The sequence below is a fragment of the Semicossyphus pulcher genome, unplaced genomic scaffold (assembly GCF_022749685.1).
Source record: "Semicossyphus pulcher isolate SPU_LCO1_2020_fin unplaced genomic scaffold, fSemPul1.0.p SCAF_1, whole genome shotgun sequence".
Taxonomy (NCBI): domain Eukaryota; kingdom Metazoa; phylum Chordata; class Actinopteri; order Labriformes; family Labridae; genus Semicossyphus; species Semicossyphus pulcher.
The window spans coordinates 181,810-197,758 of record NW_027211603.1 but is presented as its reverse complement, the minus strand read 5'-3'; the positions used below and the strand labels follow the sequence as shown (position 1 = coordinate 197,758).

General features: G+C 41.4%; 1 protein-coding gene across 1 annotated transcript; it reads right to left on the bottom strand.

The window, feature by feature from the left end:
* Window positions 1-243: 243 nt before the first annotated feature.
* Window positions 244-9,236, bottom strand: LOC138596971 (uncharacterized). The gene is made up of 13 exons (XM_069668860.1): window positions 9,086-9,236; window positions 8,420-8,610; window positions 6,898-7,062; window positions 6,534-6,675; window positions 5,502-6,411; window positions 5,237-5,381; window positions 4,861-5,004; window positions 4,167-4,225; window positions 3,639-3,826; window positions 2,673-3,067; window positions 2,495-2,591; window positions 1,936-2,107; window positions 244-874 (listed from the first exon to the last, which is right to left on the bottom strand). Exons 1-13 carry the CDS (start codon window positions 9,224-9,226, stop codon window positions 738-740), a joined length of 2,886 nt encoding a protein of 961 aa, XP_069524961.1. The 5' UTR covers window positions 9,227-9,236; the 3' UTR covers window positions 244-737.
* Between the last annotated feature and the right edge of the window lie 6,713 nt (window positions 9,237-15,949).

Below are 15,949 nucleotides of genomic sequence, written 5' to 3'. Positions count from 1 at the left end.
GTAGCCACTTTGGAGAACTGTCTGGCCACTGTCAACAACTGGATGTCTCCTAATTTTCTTCAGCTCAACTCTGACAAAACCGAGCTTCTAATCAGGGACCCAGAACATTCGACAAACACCATTCTCCAGCGTATCTGTCCTCTCTCCCAGTCTGTCAAACCTTTCTCCATCATTTGATTTGATCCTCACCCAACATTTTTATCAAACATCACTGTGCTCTGAATGACTCAGACAAGACTCGAATACAGACAGAAACGTTTTATTCTTCATGTTTCACTGACGGCTGATCATAAAACAAATTAAGTGACAAATGTGTTTCAAACTTTGAAGGTAAAAAATAGCTCTACTTGAAATGATTATATGCATGTTGTGATATAGAGCGGCACAGCTCAGGTCCCAATGCCCACAAATAAAAGAAGGAATCATTGAAGGGAGATACTAATCTACCAACATCTGAGAAGAACAAAAGCACATCAGTTGAGACTAAACCCAAATTATACTTCATAAATGTTTCCCTAAAAACAACTACAACACAATTTCATAAAATGATGTCTGTACATATTCACTATCCACAGTGAAGAAATCTTTTCCTCAGCAGCTGATGACACACTTGATCATTCACATACTAAGCACTTCATCTCTCGATCTAAGACAGTAAGATTTTCGACTGTGACCACTGACGTAAACCATTTATAACCAGCAAACTGTACTGAAGAATCGTTTCAACATCTCTGTCTTCAGTCTGTCTCGGAGGTTGGCAGGGGTTGGTATTCAGATTTGGACCTCCTCGTTCGGTAGATCACCACTCCACATGCCAGGAGGCAGCCAACAATGAAGACCAGGTTCATGCCCAGATTTAGAGACAGGCCAGACGCTGCAATGGAAAAGAAAACATTCAAATTCAAGATCAACAACACCAAATAATAAGTATCTGATCTAAGCTCTGAATGAAAGTGAAACTGAATATGAGATTTTACTGTTACTGTGGATGACTGTAATCAGAATCATCCCCTTGCTGGTCACAGATTAAATGAATCCCCATATTCACAGTGGTCCCAGTAATCTGGTGGCACATGAGCTCCCAAGTTCACCCCAGTGTGTCAAACACAGCAACTTGGTCATTGGTCCTATGCTTCAGTACGACTATCTAGGTACTCATCTCGCGTCACTTTTGCACTTGCAGGGCTCCGAGATCAAGTTGGGAATAATAAATACATAACGTCAGGATAGACTTCCAAAACAAAGCTTGAAAGTTAGCGACAATGAAAAGAAATATCTGATTATATTTACATTAAAGTTTAGGTACATGTGTTTGCATTGCATGACTTTAGTTAATCACTTCGAAAGTGTTGCAGCTGGACCGGTTGGATGGTTGGACTGGCTGGATTTTAGCAGCAGAACGACGTGGTTATGTTTCTGCTTTGAAAAGGTTCTAAACTACTCTGCTTACATAACTCAGTTACATTATGTAATAATGGAACTAACACATGATTGTTTGCGTCTTCTACTACTTTTTTCCTGCATATTTATTTTCTAATTTAGCTTTTAATTAATCTCTATAAACATAGATCTGCACGCTAACACCTACAACAGTGCATGGACAAGGACGTCTTAGCCGGAAGTCCCATATTGCTAACCGCTGGCTACACCACATGACTTCTGACACCACATCAAAACAATAACATGAAGGTCAACGCCTGGAAATGGCGTTAGAAGGGTGACTACAACATCATGTTCTGATGCATTGGGCCGCTGTACAAGCTGCCCTTTTTCATACGCTTGGAGTGAGTTATACTAATTGGGTTGTCTATTATTTTGTCTCCGCCAGCAGTATCAGTGAGGGTATGGTGGATACCAGGAACATCTCTCTGTATTGCACTATACAATTCAAAAGCAGCACAAACTATTTCACAGAGTGCGTGAATGCATGCCCACCTTGGTTGTCAGAGGTTTGTGCCAGGCGCAAAGGTCCCTGGGAAATGGAGTGCCGGGATGTCTGGGCCCCAGCTTCTCTTTTGTTGCGATGGTTCGCTCTGATGCATCCCTGAGAGCACCTGGTCCCACGAATGCCAGTCTCACACAGGATGACTGAGCATGAGATGTACACCTGCAGACACACAAAGTGGTTAATGATGGGGGCTGATGTAAAAATGTCAAAACCTGCGATGTGCTAAGCAGTTTATTACTTTCTATTTATGTTCATCATGTTACCACAGCGTTCGGACTTTTCTAAAGGTCTGATGTTAAAGCCACCAGAAACCCAGATTGCAGTTTTATGTCCACATAGTCTAAGCGTCTAAGAAGTATGATTAATTAGTTTGAATCCAAATTCAGAATTTTGTCATTTAAGTTTCTGTAAATGTTCCGGATATTGTTTTTTTGATGCTTACGTAGACTGTTACATTTTCTATATGCACTTTATCATTGCAAGCCAAATTCCCAGAGGCCTTGGATTTCATAAGATGAATATGTGCTTTCAAAAAAATAACCTCACCTCCTCATGAGCGCCGATGAACTCGAAAGCCTCCATTCCAAATCTGAACTGAGACTTGGAGCTGGGGAAGATTTTTACTGTGTTGTCCGTCACGCACCTGTAAAAATCATACATTTAAAATGGTTTACACATTGAAAAAGAGGCATTTGTCATATCAGTGAACTATGTGCACACCTACCCATGTTCGATGATGGTGTAGCTGATGCGAGACTTCGGGTTGTCATATGGAGTCGCCCTGCAGGACTCCACAAACAGCTCGGTGCCGGGGATGGAGGTGGTGGCCTCGATCTGCATGAACATCATCTGTTTGAGGTACACATCCACTGGGTAAGTGTTGCTGTCTATTGGTTTTAAGAACAGCTGGCTCTCGTAGAATTCAAACTGGAAGGTGAAAGCACCGAAGCCTTGCTCTGAGAAGGCGTATGGGTTTTTGTGCCTGAATCCCAGCGTCAGGTTGGTTTTCTTGGGATATGCACATGAAAAGGCGATGTCCACATCATGTTGCCTGGAAATGACTTCCTTTGGGTCAGCAGAAGTGATTTCGTTCTTGAAGATGATGTTATCGCCATCATCCTAAAAATGAAAGAAAATAACAATTGGAAATCAAGGAATAGTTCTTGCAAACCACAGGCAGTAGAGGAATGGATACTGGAAAGAAAGCTCTGCTAGAAGTGAAAACGCACAGGCTCTGAAATGTGCTCAAATATGAAAGATTGCTCTTAAAGGAGAAAAGAGATTTTATTATATTTTTTGTGGTGGACTGATCACAGACTTCACATGCACGTGCCTGTTTCCCTCTCTGTCTGTTTGTCTCCACACGTCTGTTACCTCCTGCCCTTCATGGTACGTCTGTCTCATGTAAATCTTCTTTCTATATATAATTGTCCATTTAGGTGGAAATGGCTCTTAATTTTGGGAGGGTGGTGCTGTCATGCACATTTTAAAATATATATATATTTTAGAGATACCTGAATAAACAAGTATTTGTACTTTGTTGCCAACCTGCATAAACATTAGATTCATTGCAGAAAGTATTTGTACAGTATTTCTTAAATTTAACAAATATTCTAGAAGCCAGAACGTGGAGTTAAACAGAATAAGAAGAAGTTCTAAAGTAGTTAGTAGTGAGCTTTCTGTGCCGTACGTCTATGAGGGTTCCACATTTGTTCAGCGGCATGACGGCCACCAGGTGGGTGCTGTTGGAGAGCGTTTTCAGGTTGCAGGATGCATCTCCAGAACCCGCCAGATGTAAGTTGTCCTCATTGCGTGTGATGAGGTAGGACTTCTCCACCTCCACCATTATTGTTGTTTCACTGCACGTCACAACGGCCTCTGAAAATCAAGCAAATCAATTTACATTTATAAAGCACGAGATCACTTTACAGATAGAGCAGGTCTACGGTGTACTCTTTGTTATATTATTCACAGAGACCCAACATGAATCCACCGTGAGCAAGAAACACTCGAGCACAGCTAGACTCATGGTGAACACACAAAAACCTGCTTTTGCTTCCTTCTTATATAAAACTGCTTTATTTCATACGTCACCTTGTACAAGGACAAAACCTGACAATGTCCTCATTCCACATTATATCAAAGTTTTGAACAGTTTTATGGTCATACATTGTAAAAAAAACCCTATATTCTTAGAGATAAAATGTCGTGAGCTAACCTTGGTGTCCAACATCAACAGTCACACAGCGTAGCTCTGACTGATAGATGTAGCCTCTCCTGAAACAGAAAGAAGAGAAAGCACAGTTAGAATTGTCTGAACTGTTTCCATTGGAAGAAGAAACAGCATAAACTTTCTCAGTGGCTTTGGCTTGATAGAAAGTGAAAGTTGTCATAACAATATGTGAAATGCTGCAAATTGTTTTCTACTTGTGCTCAACAGAAAGATCATTCTTTGATACCTCCTTCAAATATCTGAACCAATCACAGAGATGTGTTTGACTTGTTTCCAATATGAACAATTCTGTGTTATCTTTGCGGTCAAACTGTGTTACGTCTCTTCCTACTGGAATAGTTCTACTCTCCAAAATATGTTAGAATGCATTCATTAAATGCAGAATAGGCCATCAGATTCACCCACATGTTATTAGTTGCATTGATATGGAGAAGCTGTAACGTCTGCCTGGTAAATGAAGAGTTCATGGTCTGCTGTGTCCAAACAGTAAGGAGCAACAGGATGTAGGCCTATGTTGTGCAGTGTTGTGTATATTTATGTTTATTTTCTGTTAATGGTAAAATAAAATAAAATTGCTGGAAAATTTCCAATTGTTTTGAGAAATGTGCCAAAGCAATTGAGCCGATCAATAAAAATCGACTGTGTCTCAGTATACATTTCTCTTGATTGAGAAACTCACCTGTCTCTTGCTTCAGAAAGAAAGCAAATAGGAAAATGATCATTCAGTTCGTTATCAGTTGGTGTCCATGTTATGATGTATTCTTCTGTGGAGATTTTCCGCTTTGAAATGCCTTGTGGTCCAGTGACGATCAGGCCGACAATCCTGCAAGAAAAACACAACTTCCCAATCAGGAACCTCTTTACTGAACTGCAGAATACAGTAATACAGTGATGTCGTTTGTTGTTGGTGCTCGTTAAAAACAGTATGTCAGTCATTATTGGAAAATAAGGCCCAACAGGGGAATTTAAAAACCTTTTTAAAAGTATAATGCTTTAACTAAAAAAAAACACATCACTGCGAACTTACACCATCTTTGAACAGAACATTTCCTTACCCGCTGTAGATTGCTTTAGATCTGACTTTGATTTCAAGGGTGTTGTTGACAAACGCAGGAAGATTTACTCCGTGTCTCGGCGTCGGTGACATGAAAATTGGAAAATAATCACCATCCTTGCATGAACTGGCAGAGAATGAGTCCACTGGAAAGTATGAGACGGATGAAAGGAGAGGCACACTTTAAAAAGAGAGGATCAAATGTTGGGGCCACATTGACATTTAAAGCAATTATATTAATATACAGTACATTAACATTAACATACCATAAACAGAAAACTGCAGCGGAATCTTGCTCAAAGGAGTTTTATAAGGTTGAAAGTCTGTGGTTGTTGGATCTGCTGTGGTTGTTGTTGGAGCTGCTGTGGTTGTTGTTGGAGCTACTGTGGTGGTTGTTGGAGCTACTATGGTTGTTGTTGGAGCTGCTGTGGTTGTTGTTGGAGCTACTATGGTTGTTGTTGGAGCTGCTGTGGTGGTTGTTGGAGCTACTATGGTTGTTGTTGGAGCTGCTGTGGTTGTTGTTGGAGCTACTATGGTTGTTGTTGGAGCTGCTGTGGTGGTTGTTGGAGCTACTATGGTTGTTGTTGGAGCTGCTGTGGTTGTTGTTGGAGCTGCTGTGGTTGTTGTTGGAGCTGCTGTGGTGGTTGCTGGAGCTGCTGTGGTTGTTGTTGGAGCTACTGTGGTGGTTGTTGGAGCTGCTGTGGTGGTTGTTGGAGCCGCTGTGGTTGTTGTTGGAGCTGCTGTGGTTGTTGTTGGAGCTACTGTGGTGGTTGTTGGAGCTGCTGTGGTTGTTGTTGGAGCTGCTGTGGTGGTTGTTGGAGCCGCTGTGGTTGTTGTTGGAGCTGCTGTGGTGGTTGTTGGAGCTGCTGTGGTTGTTGTTGGAGCTACTGTGGTGGTTGTTGGAGCTGCTGTGGTTGTTGGAGGAGTTGCTGTGGTTGTTGGAGCTGCTGTGGTTGTTGGAACTGCTGTGGTTGTTGGAACTGCTGTGGAGGTTGTTGGAGCTACTGTGGTTTGTATAATTTGACGTCTAACCCTATGCCTAACCCCGTACTTCGTTGTGGATGACCCATCAGAGTAGCTGAGTGTAATGTCTTTGGAGGGAAAGTCCTCGACCACAAGCTCAATTGGTTGGTGTCCCCATTGGTTGCTGTATTTAAACTCCAGGGAGCAGGAATCCTGACAGAAAATACTTTTGGATTTAGTCTCCTTTATATCAACGTTCTCTAAAATGTACTATAGATGGATGGACAGATAGCCAGTTACATAGCTAGCTAGGTAGATAGACAAACAGGCCTTACCTGATGAAAAAAGAAGCCCTGAGGTAGACCACACATTGAACACTCATATCCGTATGAGCTTGTTGGTACCCTGCACCTGACGTGGTCACCATCAGGGTCAAACACAGTCAAGTTGAATGACCGTGGGCAGTTCCTGGGTACTCTGTAACAGATCAATTAACTGAGTCAGGAATAGTTAAAAAGGGCAGCAGTTCAAGCTGTCATATATCAATCAATTACTCAATCAGTCAGTCAATTCATTTTTATTTCTATATCGTAACAAAGGTTATATCATGACACTTTACTTATAGAGAAGGTGTAGACTGTATGGATTGGTAAACAGCGGATTGAAGCACAAGTGTGATGCAACAAACCAGCTCGTTACCTGAGAATAGGCAGAGTGGTAGTGATGGGAGATCTGTTCGCTTCCCCAGTATCTGATCGGGTTCCCAGGTCCACATAAGCTGCCATTCTTAAAGGATGATTTGAACCTCTAGAGTTTGATGCCCAGTATCCTCTACCATTACGAAGATTGTAACTACTGGAGTACCTGTTTGAAAAGATATTGGAATAATGAGGACAATGAAGCAACATATTCAATATTATCTATGTGTTCTAAAGATACATAGCAGGACAGGTTGTTTGGTATCCCAGCCACTAGGGGCGCTGCTGCGGACATGGCTCAGTATAGTCTTAGCAGTTATGTGACACTTACACAGCTGAAGGTTCCGTTATAGTGATAAGATTTAATTGTCTGTACAATTTAAGGTACAAATCCAATCCCAGTTAATTCAGCACTTATATCCCTGTGTGCTTGTCCAGAGACATGTAATGTTTACTCACTGGACACATATGCACTGTATACCCTACTGAGAGTGGAAACGTGTCATTTACTGCTTTGAACAGCACTGATCACATTATGTGTGACGCCTGAGCAGGAGCGGTGCAAGGACCCTATTGTAAGATATTTCCATTGTCTCTTCTTTCCATGCCAAAGTCAATCTCATTTTAAGGAGCTAAAGCTTAAAAAACTTTGCAAGCAGAACAGGAGTGGTGGATTATTTGAAATGTAATTCGTCTTGCACATGGCTGTGCCAAAATAACTCCACTGTGCCCCCTAGACATTTTCAATGAAGGAGCCCCCGTATTACGTTTCATTTACAAGCGTTAAATTTGGTACGCATATTTATGTGTCAAGGCCTCCAAAAGGGCCTCTTGGAGCTATACCCAAAATCAAACAGGAAGTCAGCCATTTTGAACTTATTTTGACAGTTAGAATTTTGTTTTCTTTGTAGTTTTCTTTGTTTTTTGTTTTTTTTGCCTTTAACAGGGGTCATACTTGATCAAACTCTCCTTAGGCGCTTCATCTGATCCACCTGAGTGTGTTTAAAATACTATTGTTGTTTCCGTTGAAGGCATGGCCGTGGGGCTGAGCACACTTCAGTGTTATAAGAGTCCAGGCCTGAACACATGCCTATTCTGTCTTTATCATAGCGCCACCTGCTGGTATGAGGCAATAAGCATTGCGTAACAAATGTATTTCCATTCACATGACATCTACAGGGTGTGGTTAACACTTGATGTGCAGCAACAGACTGCAAAAGGCGTGTTCTCTAGCGCCACAGAGTGGACACAGGAAGTGGCATGTACCTCCTTGGTACACTGTCTACAACACATGAAAAATCAGAGGCTTTTCAACCGCTCAGTGTTCGGTGAAAACGCTGCTTCTGCATCCCACCCTGATGTGCACAAAGTGCAACGCCTGTTCAAGCTGCTTCTTTATGCACTAAATGGTTCCAGCTGTGTGATGCATACAGTTTATTAAGTGATCGTTTCTGTTTCTCACAAACTCTTTGTAATATTGGCCCTCATGGACTGGGATGAAAATGTTTTCAGTAACATCTCACCTTATCTCAAAGGGTCGGTTGCTGTTGAGTTTTCTTTTGATCAGCACTTCGTTTTGGCACCAAGCGAGACCGTAGGAATCCCAGGAAACAGCTACGGTGTTAGTCTGGGTCAGGGTCCCACAATTACCAAAGGCACACCGGTAGGGATTCACATAGCATCTCAATGTCGTCTGCTTGTTGCGAAGTTCGACCTGTTTGATGCAAAGATTTTTCCTTTAACATCAACAAAAACTTTGTTTGACTTTCAAACCAGTAAAAATGTTCTGCTCATCTCACTTGAAAACATTGCTTGCTCAGCTGAATGAACTTGTGTTGGGGACGTTTCTTTTACAGGTGTTCTTCACTACTCTAAACAAGGCAGCTTGTAGACAAAAGTCATGCAGCTCCATCAGCAACTTAAAGTAAAGTGCAGTTACGTTGAAATTAAACAACTTCATCTTCACTTTAACAAACCTCTGCTGACAAACACTCAGCATTACTAGCAGACACGACCAACAGCTGTTTTTATCTGTTTTTATTAAAAATGGTTTATATGGTTAAATATGGTTTATTTCAAAAGTATCCTAATAATTACACAATAAAAGCTCAATACTTGGCATCAATGTATGGATACAATATCTTTATGCATAATATTGTGACTCTGTGCTGAAGTGTAGTTTAGTTTACCTCATAAGTCCCGTCCGGATTCTGTCCTTTTGGAGAGAAGCTCAGTGATCCACTGTAGTACCGGTACGTGTTAGTGGACCATGCAGAAGCAGCTGAGACTGTGAGCAGCAGAGGCAGCAGCAGCATCATGAGAGAAGCCATCCTCCCGAGTGTCTCATCCTCGACATGATCCGCATCTTAAATATTCTGACACAAGGAAATGAAGACAATAGTTTCTCGTCAAATACCAAATTTACTGGAAATAAACAGCTTGAAGTAGAGGAGGTAATAACCAGTCATTGTTATGTGAACTATACTGACCTAGATTCAGATCATACCTCACCTGGCATCATTCACTCCACAGCTATTGTTTTGTTTTTGGATGACTTACTGCCTGTGGTTGTATGGACTGACAGGTAACTAAACTGAACTTCGTGATGTCTCCGTCCCTCTTCACTTCGTGCACTGTTAAACCTTTATTAGAATACAGTCACGTCCATCAGTCAGGGTTTTATGGACAGTGTGACCTTTCACCTCTGTAGTTCAGGTGAGGCTCTCATCCCATAAACACAGGAACACAGTGGCTACCATCATACTCACCTGTCTTCAATGAAAGCCTGGATGCTTTTGTGGATTTTGACATTTTGACATGACAAATGACTGAACGTGTGAATTTACTGGTTTTTATCAAATCTTTTCACCTTAAATTGGTGCACATTCAGACCATGCACTAAACTTTTATCAGCTTTTTCGGGTTTTGTGAATCTCAGAACACATCAACTGTCGTTTGATGACGGTTTAGTCTTCAGGTCACAGCCAATATTTCACAACAGATATCCAGACATCTGATGTCTGCTTTCTCTTCTGTCCTTTTGTCATTGTTTATTATCGTTTATGGTCAGTCAGCAAAAGCAGTCCAGCAACTTAAGAAACGAGTTTGAGTTGAGACAACATCTATTAATGAAGTTATCTGCACATGCAGATTTCTGTTTATAGAGATGAATAAAAAGCACCTTTCTCTGTTGTAATCTGATGCTTTCCGTCTCCTATGATCTCCACACTGACGATCAGTCAATACTAATCAAACTACGAGCAGAAACAGATCACATTCAACACCCATAATAAAGCAGGGGACTACCCTGCTTAAGAACTGTATTATATGCAAATCATTTTCTATTATTCTAACGTGTTTTTGAATCATGTCTCAAATATGTTTTAAAAATTGTTAAAATTTTACGGAGCCTCTCCTTCCTCCTGAAACCAACAAGCCGCTTTGCCGCTCAAAGGTCAGACCTGAGCCACGATTGGCTGACAGTATTTGGAGTGACTGAGTCGCGGTCGCATCGCACTGTCACTCCAAAGTTGTAGAAAACATGGCTGCTCTAGGATCAGTTTTTCGGCCTTATATCTACGCGCCAGAATCGCCAGGAGGGATCGGAATGATAAGTTGGAATCTTGACAACGACTTGAATACAATCTCGTGCATGAAGGCAGCCTGAGGTGAATGACGATTGGTCGATTTCAGCCAAAGCGAGGTTCTACGTAGAAACCTGCAGCTGTTCTGAACGGCCCGTTTCAGAGGCGACCTTTTTAAACATGTCAGTCTGGAAAAACACGGACTTATGCAGTTTTCTGTTTTTCACTATGAACAATAAAATCTGACATAATCCTTTAAAAGATACGGCCCCTTTAATATAAAACTTTAAGCACTTGTGTTGCATAAGCTTATATGACAAATGCTAAACAAATAAAGTCTGACTGATTGATTGATTGATTGATTGAGCAGAACCACGCTAATAAGTGTCTTCATTAATTTTCTAAAGTATGCAGGCGAGTTACTTCATTTCTTCATGTTGCTGGCATCACATCAACAACACCTGTTCCTTCTGTATTTCTGAAGTAGCACAGGTGGCGTCTTCTGTCCGGCTAAAGGATGACACAAATTCTAAAGAGCAGCAGAAGAAGAAGTTGAGGAGGAACTCGGTTTCTCGGCTGTGCCGCCCATCACATTTTGATTGACATCTCTCTCCATAAACAACAACTGTGCATTTGGCAATCGGCCTGGTGCACTCCTTAACAGTGTGTTTGAGTGTCCTGAGTCAGAATCAGAGGAAATGATTTAATGAATTAAAAAAAGGTGAGTTACAAGCAGGTTTATTAACGATCTTAGTGTTGTGTGTTAGACTCTTACATCCATCCATTATCTACACCGCTTATCCTGTTCAGGGTCGCGGGGGGGCTGGAGCCTATCTCAGCTGTCATTGGGCAAAGGGCGGGGTACACCCTGGACTGGTCGCCAGTCAATCACAGGGCTGACACATAGAGACGGACAACCTTTCACACTCACACCCACACCCACACCTATGGGCAATTTAGAGTCACCAACTGTGGACTGTGGGAGGAAAAAACAAAAAGCTCCGGCACTCACAGGATCAAGTAAAACTGACTTTAATGTGGGTCACAGATGAACGCGTTTCGGCTCTTATGCCGTCTTCAGCATACTAAGGAGAACAAAGGAATTGATACATATGCCCAGGTGAGAGGAAATGAGTGAAAGGACTTCAACTGTCAACTTTTCACTTTCTACAAATAACATGGACAGATCCCTTACTAAGCCAAATACATGGCAGAAAATATAAACAAAAATGTCTTTGCCTCTACAGTCAGTTAGGAGATAGGGGGTTTCAACAGCCCATTTACATAGAATAAATTAGACACATTATACATATAACACAGTGCGTATAATAACCCATATTAACAAGGACAAGTAGCAAAAAGTAATTGGTATACGTGATTAGATGAAGAGCTGCATGTCCCTGCCAAAAGTTGGTACAGAACCATCCCACATGTACAGACATAGAATACATAGAATAAATATGGTTACATAGGGAAACTTACTCTGCAGCAAAATATAAAACTTCTTAAACAAGTGGCTAATCCTATTTTAAATTCATATATATAAATATAAATATATACACATATAAATACTTAAATATATATATACATACCTATACCCATATATACACACATGTGTACAATGCACACATACATAAACATAACTACATTACGCTGCACAATCTTAATAGGCATATATAATATAAGATATAAAGGTGCATGCCCTGACTCATAAATACTAGTTACAGGAAGCAACCGAGTAGCAGTTCTTCATTTCGGCCTTTAGGGCTCTCAGTTTGTAAAGAAGGAATCCAAAAAGTTTCCCTCTGCAATAAAAACCTGTCCAGATCTCCAGCCCTTTTCAAAGAATGAACCTTTTCGATGCCCTGAAATTTGAGAGAACAGACATCGTGGCCTGCTGCACTGAAATGTCTGGCCACCGGAGATTTTTCATCCTTGTTTTTAGCTCACGTTTAGTTTGACCTACATAGGCGAAGCCCACAGGGGCATTTTAAGAGGTAAACCACATATTTAGTTTTACATGAGATTCTGTTCTTGATATGAAACTTCTTACCAGTACGGGGATGGAGAAAGACGTCACCTCTAATCATAGCACTACATTGGGCACAGTTAGAACATGGGAGATTGCCACCTGGTGGATTAGATAGAAAATGTTTGGGAGGATTACAGCAGTCAGCCTTGACTAAAGTGTCTCTAAGGTTCCTGGCATGTTTGTTAGCAAAAATAGGCAGATCTTTATAAGAATGGCCTACTGCTGGGTCACTGTACTGACTGTGGGAGGAAGCCTGAGACCCACACATGCACGAGGAGAACATGTAAACTCCGCACAGAAGGACCCGCCCTGCTGCTCGTTGTGCGACTTCGTTTCATATCATTGCAAGGCTCATTGCATGTGTGGGACAACATCACAGGTGATTCTAGAAGTTTCAAGTCTTGGAGTCACTTCATGTGTCAAATCTATCTGAGGAAATGAGCACAATTTCCTGTTTTATAGTGTGTTAAAGCTAATTAGCCACTTATGGGCCGCTTTACTTTTGTCATGGCTAAGAAACCAGGGAAAGTGGATGATGTCAGTGGCTAATTCCAGCACGAAGATGCTAACGTGATCAGAGTCAGAATCAGGTTTATTGCCAAGTAGGTTTGCACATACAAGGAACTTGTTTTGGGGATTTCGGTGCAGAACGATTGACACAGAACGAGAATAAAAATAAGAAAATAGAATAAGATAAAGAAAATAGGCAGTAAGAGTAAAAATATAAAAAGCAACACGTATAAAACAAAATATGTACGACAGGTGTGATTAAAAACTGTACAGGTGTGCAGCATACTGAGCAGTGCAAAGAGCTTACAGTATAAAATTAACACGAGTGCAGTGTACAGACGATATAAAGTCCAGTGTGCGTTAATGTAACGCATACTCGTTACATTTCTTACAAACTTGTTAAGCGTTAAGTGACCTAAGAGACATCGTGATGAGCACGGGTGATAATGAAGAAGATGAGGAGGATGAAGAAGAGGACCGTCTGAACAACCTGCATTGATATTGTAAGATAAGGCTGTGAGCGTAAAGTGAGCTCGTTACTAACGTTAGCTACAGCTGGCAGGAACATTCATCTGCTTTTCCACCAAGTATTAAACTCAAGCAGAGCTACAGTTGTTAGTTCTGTAGTAATCTGATCTGTTATTGGTTGTTGCATCAAAAATCATTACGACAGTCACGCCCTCCATGGTTCCCCCCGTCACATCTGCCTGGCACCGCTGCTGCTCATATGTGTCATTTTCACAGCCAACACATCACTGAGCCCATGGCGGGAAAAGATGCCAGCTGATTACTGTAAACAGTTTATTAGCCGGTATAATATTTCCACAGTCACACAAAGAAATGTGTTACGATAAAATCAGATTCATCTTCCTGTAAGTCGCAGATTATAATCAACATGTGTCACATTGTTACTTGTCACATTCTTGTCTTATAAACAGATCAGTGCTGGGAAGCAGCTGATGCTCGAGAAGAGGCGGGGCAGATCTGATCTGATGGTAATCCACAAATATCAGAAAATCAATCAGAAAATATATCTACACGCAGATGCTTTTATTGATTTTCCCTGTATGACCTCCACAACGCTTCCCTTAGAAAACCTGATTCAAATATCACAAAGATTCCGCTTTTCTCTTGTAGATGCGAGAATTTAAGGATAGGTACGCACTTCCTTTGGATACTACAGACCTGCAAACTTTCCCCCACACAGCATCATAACTGCACATCAACACTTTACGTGTGTTGACTGCTTCATCAGAGAAAATCTACAGTGGATCCGTTTACAATGTTTCTTTTTGACGGACCCTTTATTTAAACCGGGAGGACCGACTGAGATCAGGATATCTTTTACAGGGATTCCTGCGACAATACAAGAATAACCAAAGAACAAGCACACATATAAACATACCCCTTCCTATATTGTCACAATTTAAACACAGTACTCTTCTTTAGCAGCTCTTTAAAAACACCCTATGGTACCAGCGAGGACAGCTTAGCTGTAATTCATTCCACATGATGGGTGCAGCAAAACGAAAGCTGGTCTTACCCTATTCTGTCCTTTGGTTTTAAAACTGGTTGTATGGCTTGAGATGTTTTTATACAAGAGATCAGTCGAGTACAAAGGGAGTCTACCAGTAAGTGCCCTGTAAATAAACAGAATACTGTGTTGCTTTCCTGCGTTGACCCAACCAGGGCCAGCCAACCGCACGAAACAGGTGACAGTGGTGACCTTGAAATCTGTCACCTGTGATAAAGCATAGCGCGCTAATATACTGTTTATTGCATCCAATGGTTTAAAGACAGAAGCAGTTGCATAAGGTGTAAAGTGTGTCTCCATATGTCCGTGTTCAGTCATATATCTGTTGATTTGCAGTATCATGCCCTCTTTTTGGTCTGACTGTCTGTTAGGAAAGACTCCTGTAATGAGAACCAGTTTGAGCCTTACGTTTGCCTGTTCAGTTTGACTCAGATACCCAAGTGCTTGAACTGTTGGACACGTTCACTGTCTATGTTTAGAATAGAATAGAATAGAATAGGATATCTTTATTGTCATTGTACATGTACAACGAAATTGAGTGCAAACCTTATTTGTGCAGACAGAACACATAAAACAGTAAAAAACAGTATATATAAAAATAAAAATCTATATATATCACATAAAAACACACACACACACACAGGGCATGTTCCAGTCCTAATAAATAAATAATAAAGTGCAGTAATGCCGTTATATATTGCAGTTAAGTGCCATTATTGCTTTTGGATAAAAAAAGTTTTTTAACCTGTTTTTCCTTGTTTTAATTGTCCTGTATCTTCTGCCCGAAGGCAGCAGTTCAAACAGGTAGTGACCCGGGTGTGAGGGATCTCTGAGGATGTTGTGGGCTTTGTGGAGGTTGCGAGAGCTGTACAGCTCGTCCAGGGAGGGAAGAGGGCAGCCGATGATGTTCTGGGCCGTGTTGACGACCCTCTTGAGCGCTTTCCTGTCAGCTGCTGTGCAGCTGGAGAACCACACACACATGCAGTATGTCATTACTGTCTCTATGGAGCAGCGGTAGAAGGACACCAGCAGTTTCTGTTTGATGTGGCTCTTCTTGAGTAGTCTCAAGAAGTAGAGTCTCTGCTGGGCCTTCTTAATCATCGCTGCGCTGTTTGTGCTCCAGGTCAGGTCCTCCTCAATCTGGAGACTGCGACCCTCTCCACCTCCTCTCCAATGATGTGTGGACAAGAAGGCATCAGCAGGGTCAGAGGTCTGTCTTGAGAATATCACGTATGGTTGTTCTCGGGTTAGTTTGAGACCAGGTTGTTGGATTGAGATGAAAGCAATCTTTAACTGTGAAAGAGCTTCACTGTTTGAGGGTACAGAGGAATATAATATTATGTCATCAGCATAAGGATGAACTTTACAATTTTCAAATTATTTAGTAATATCA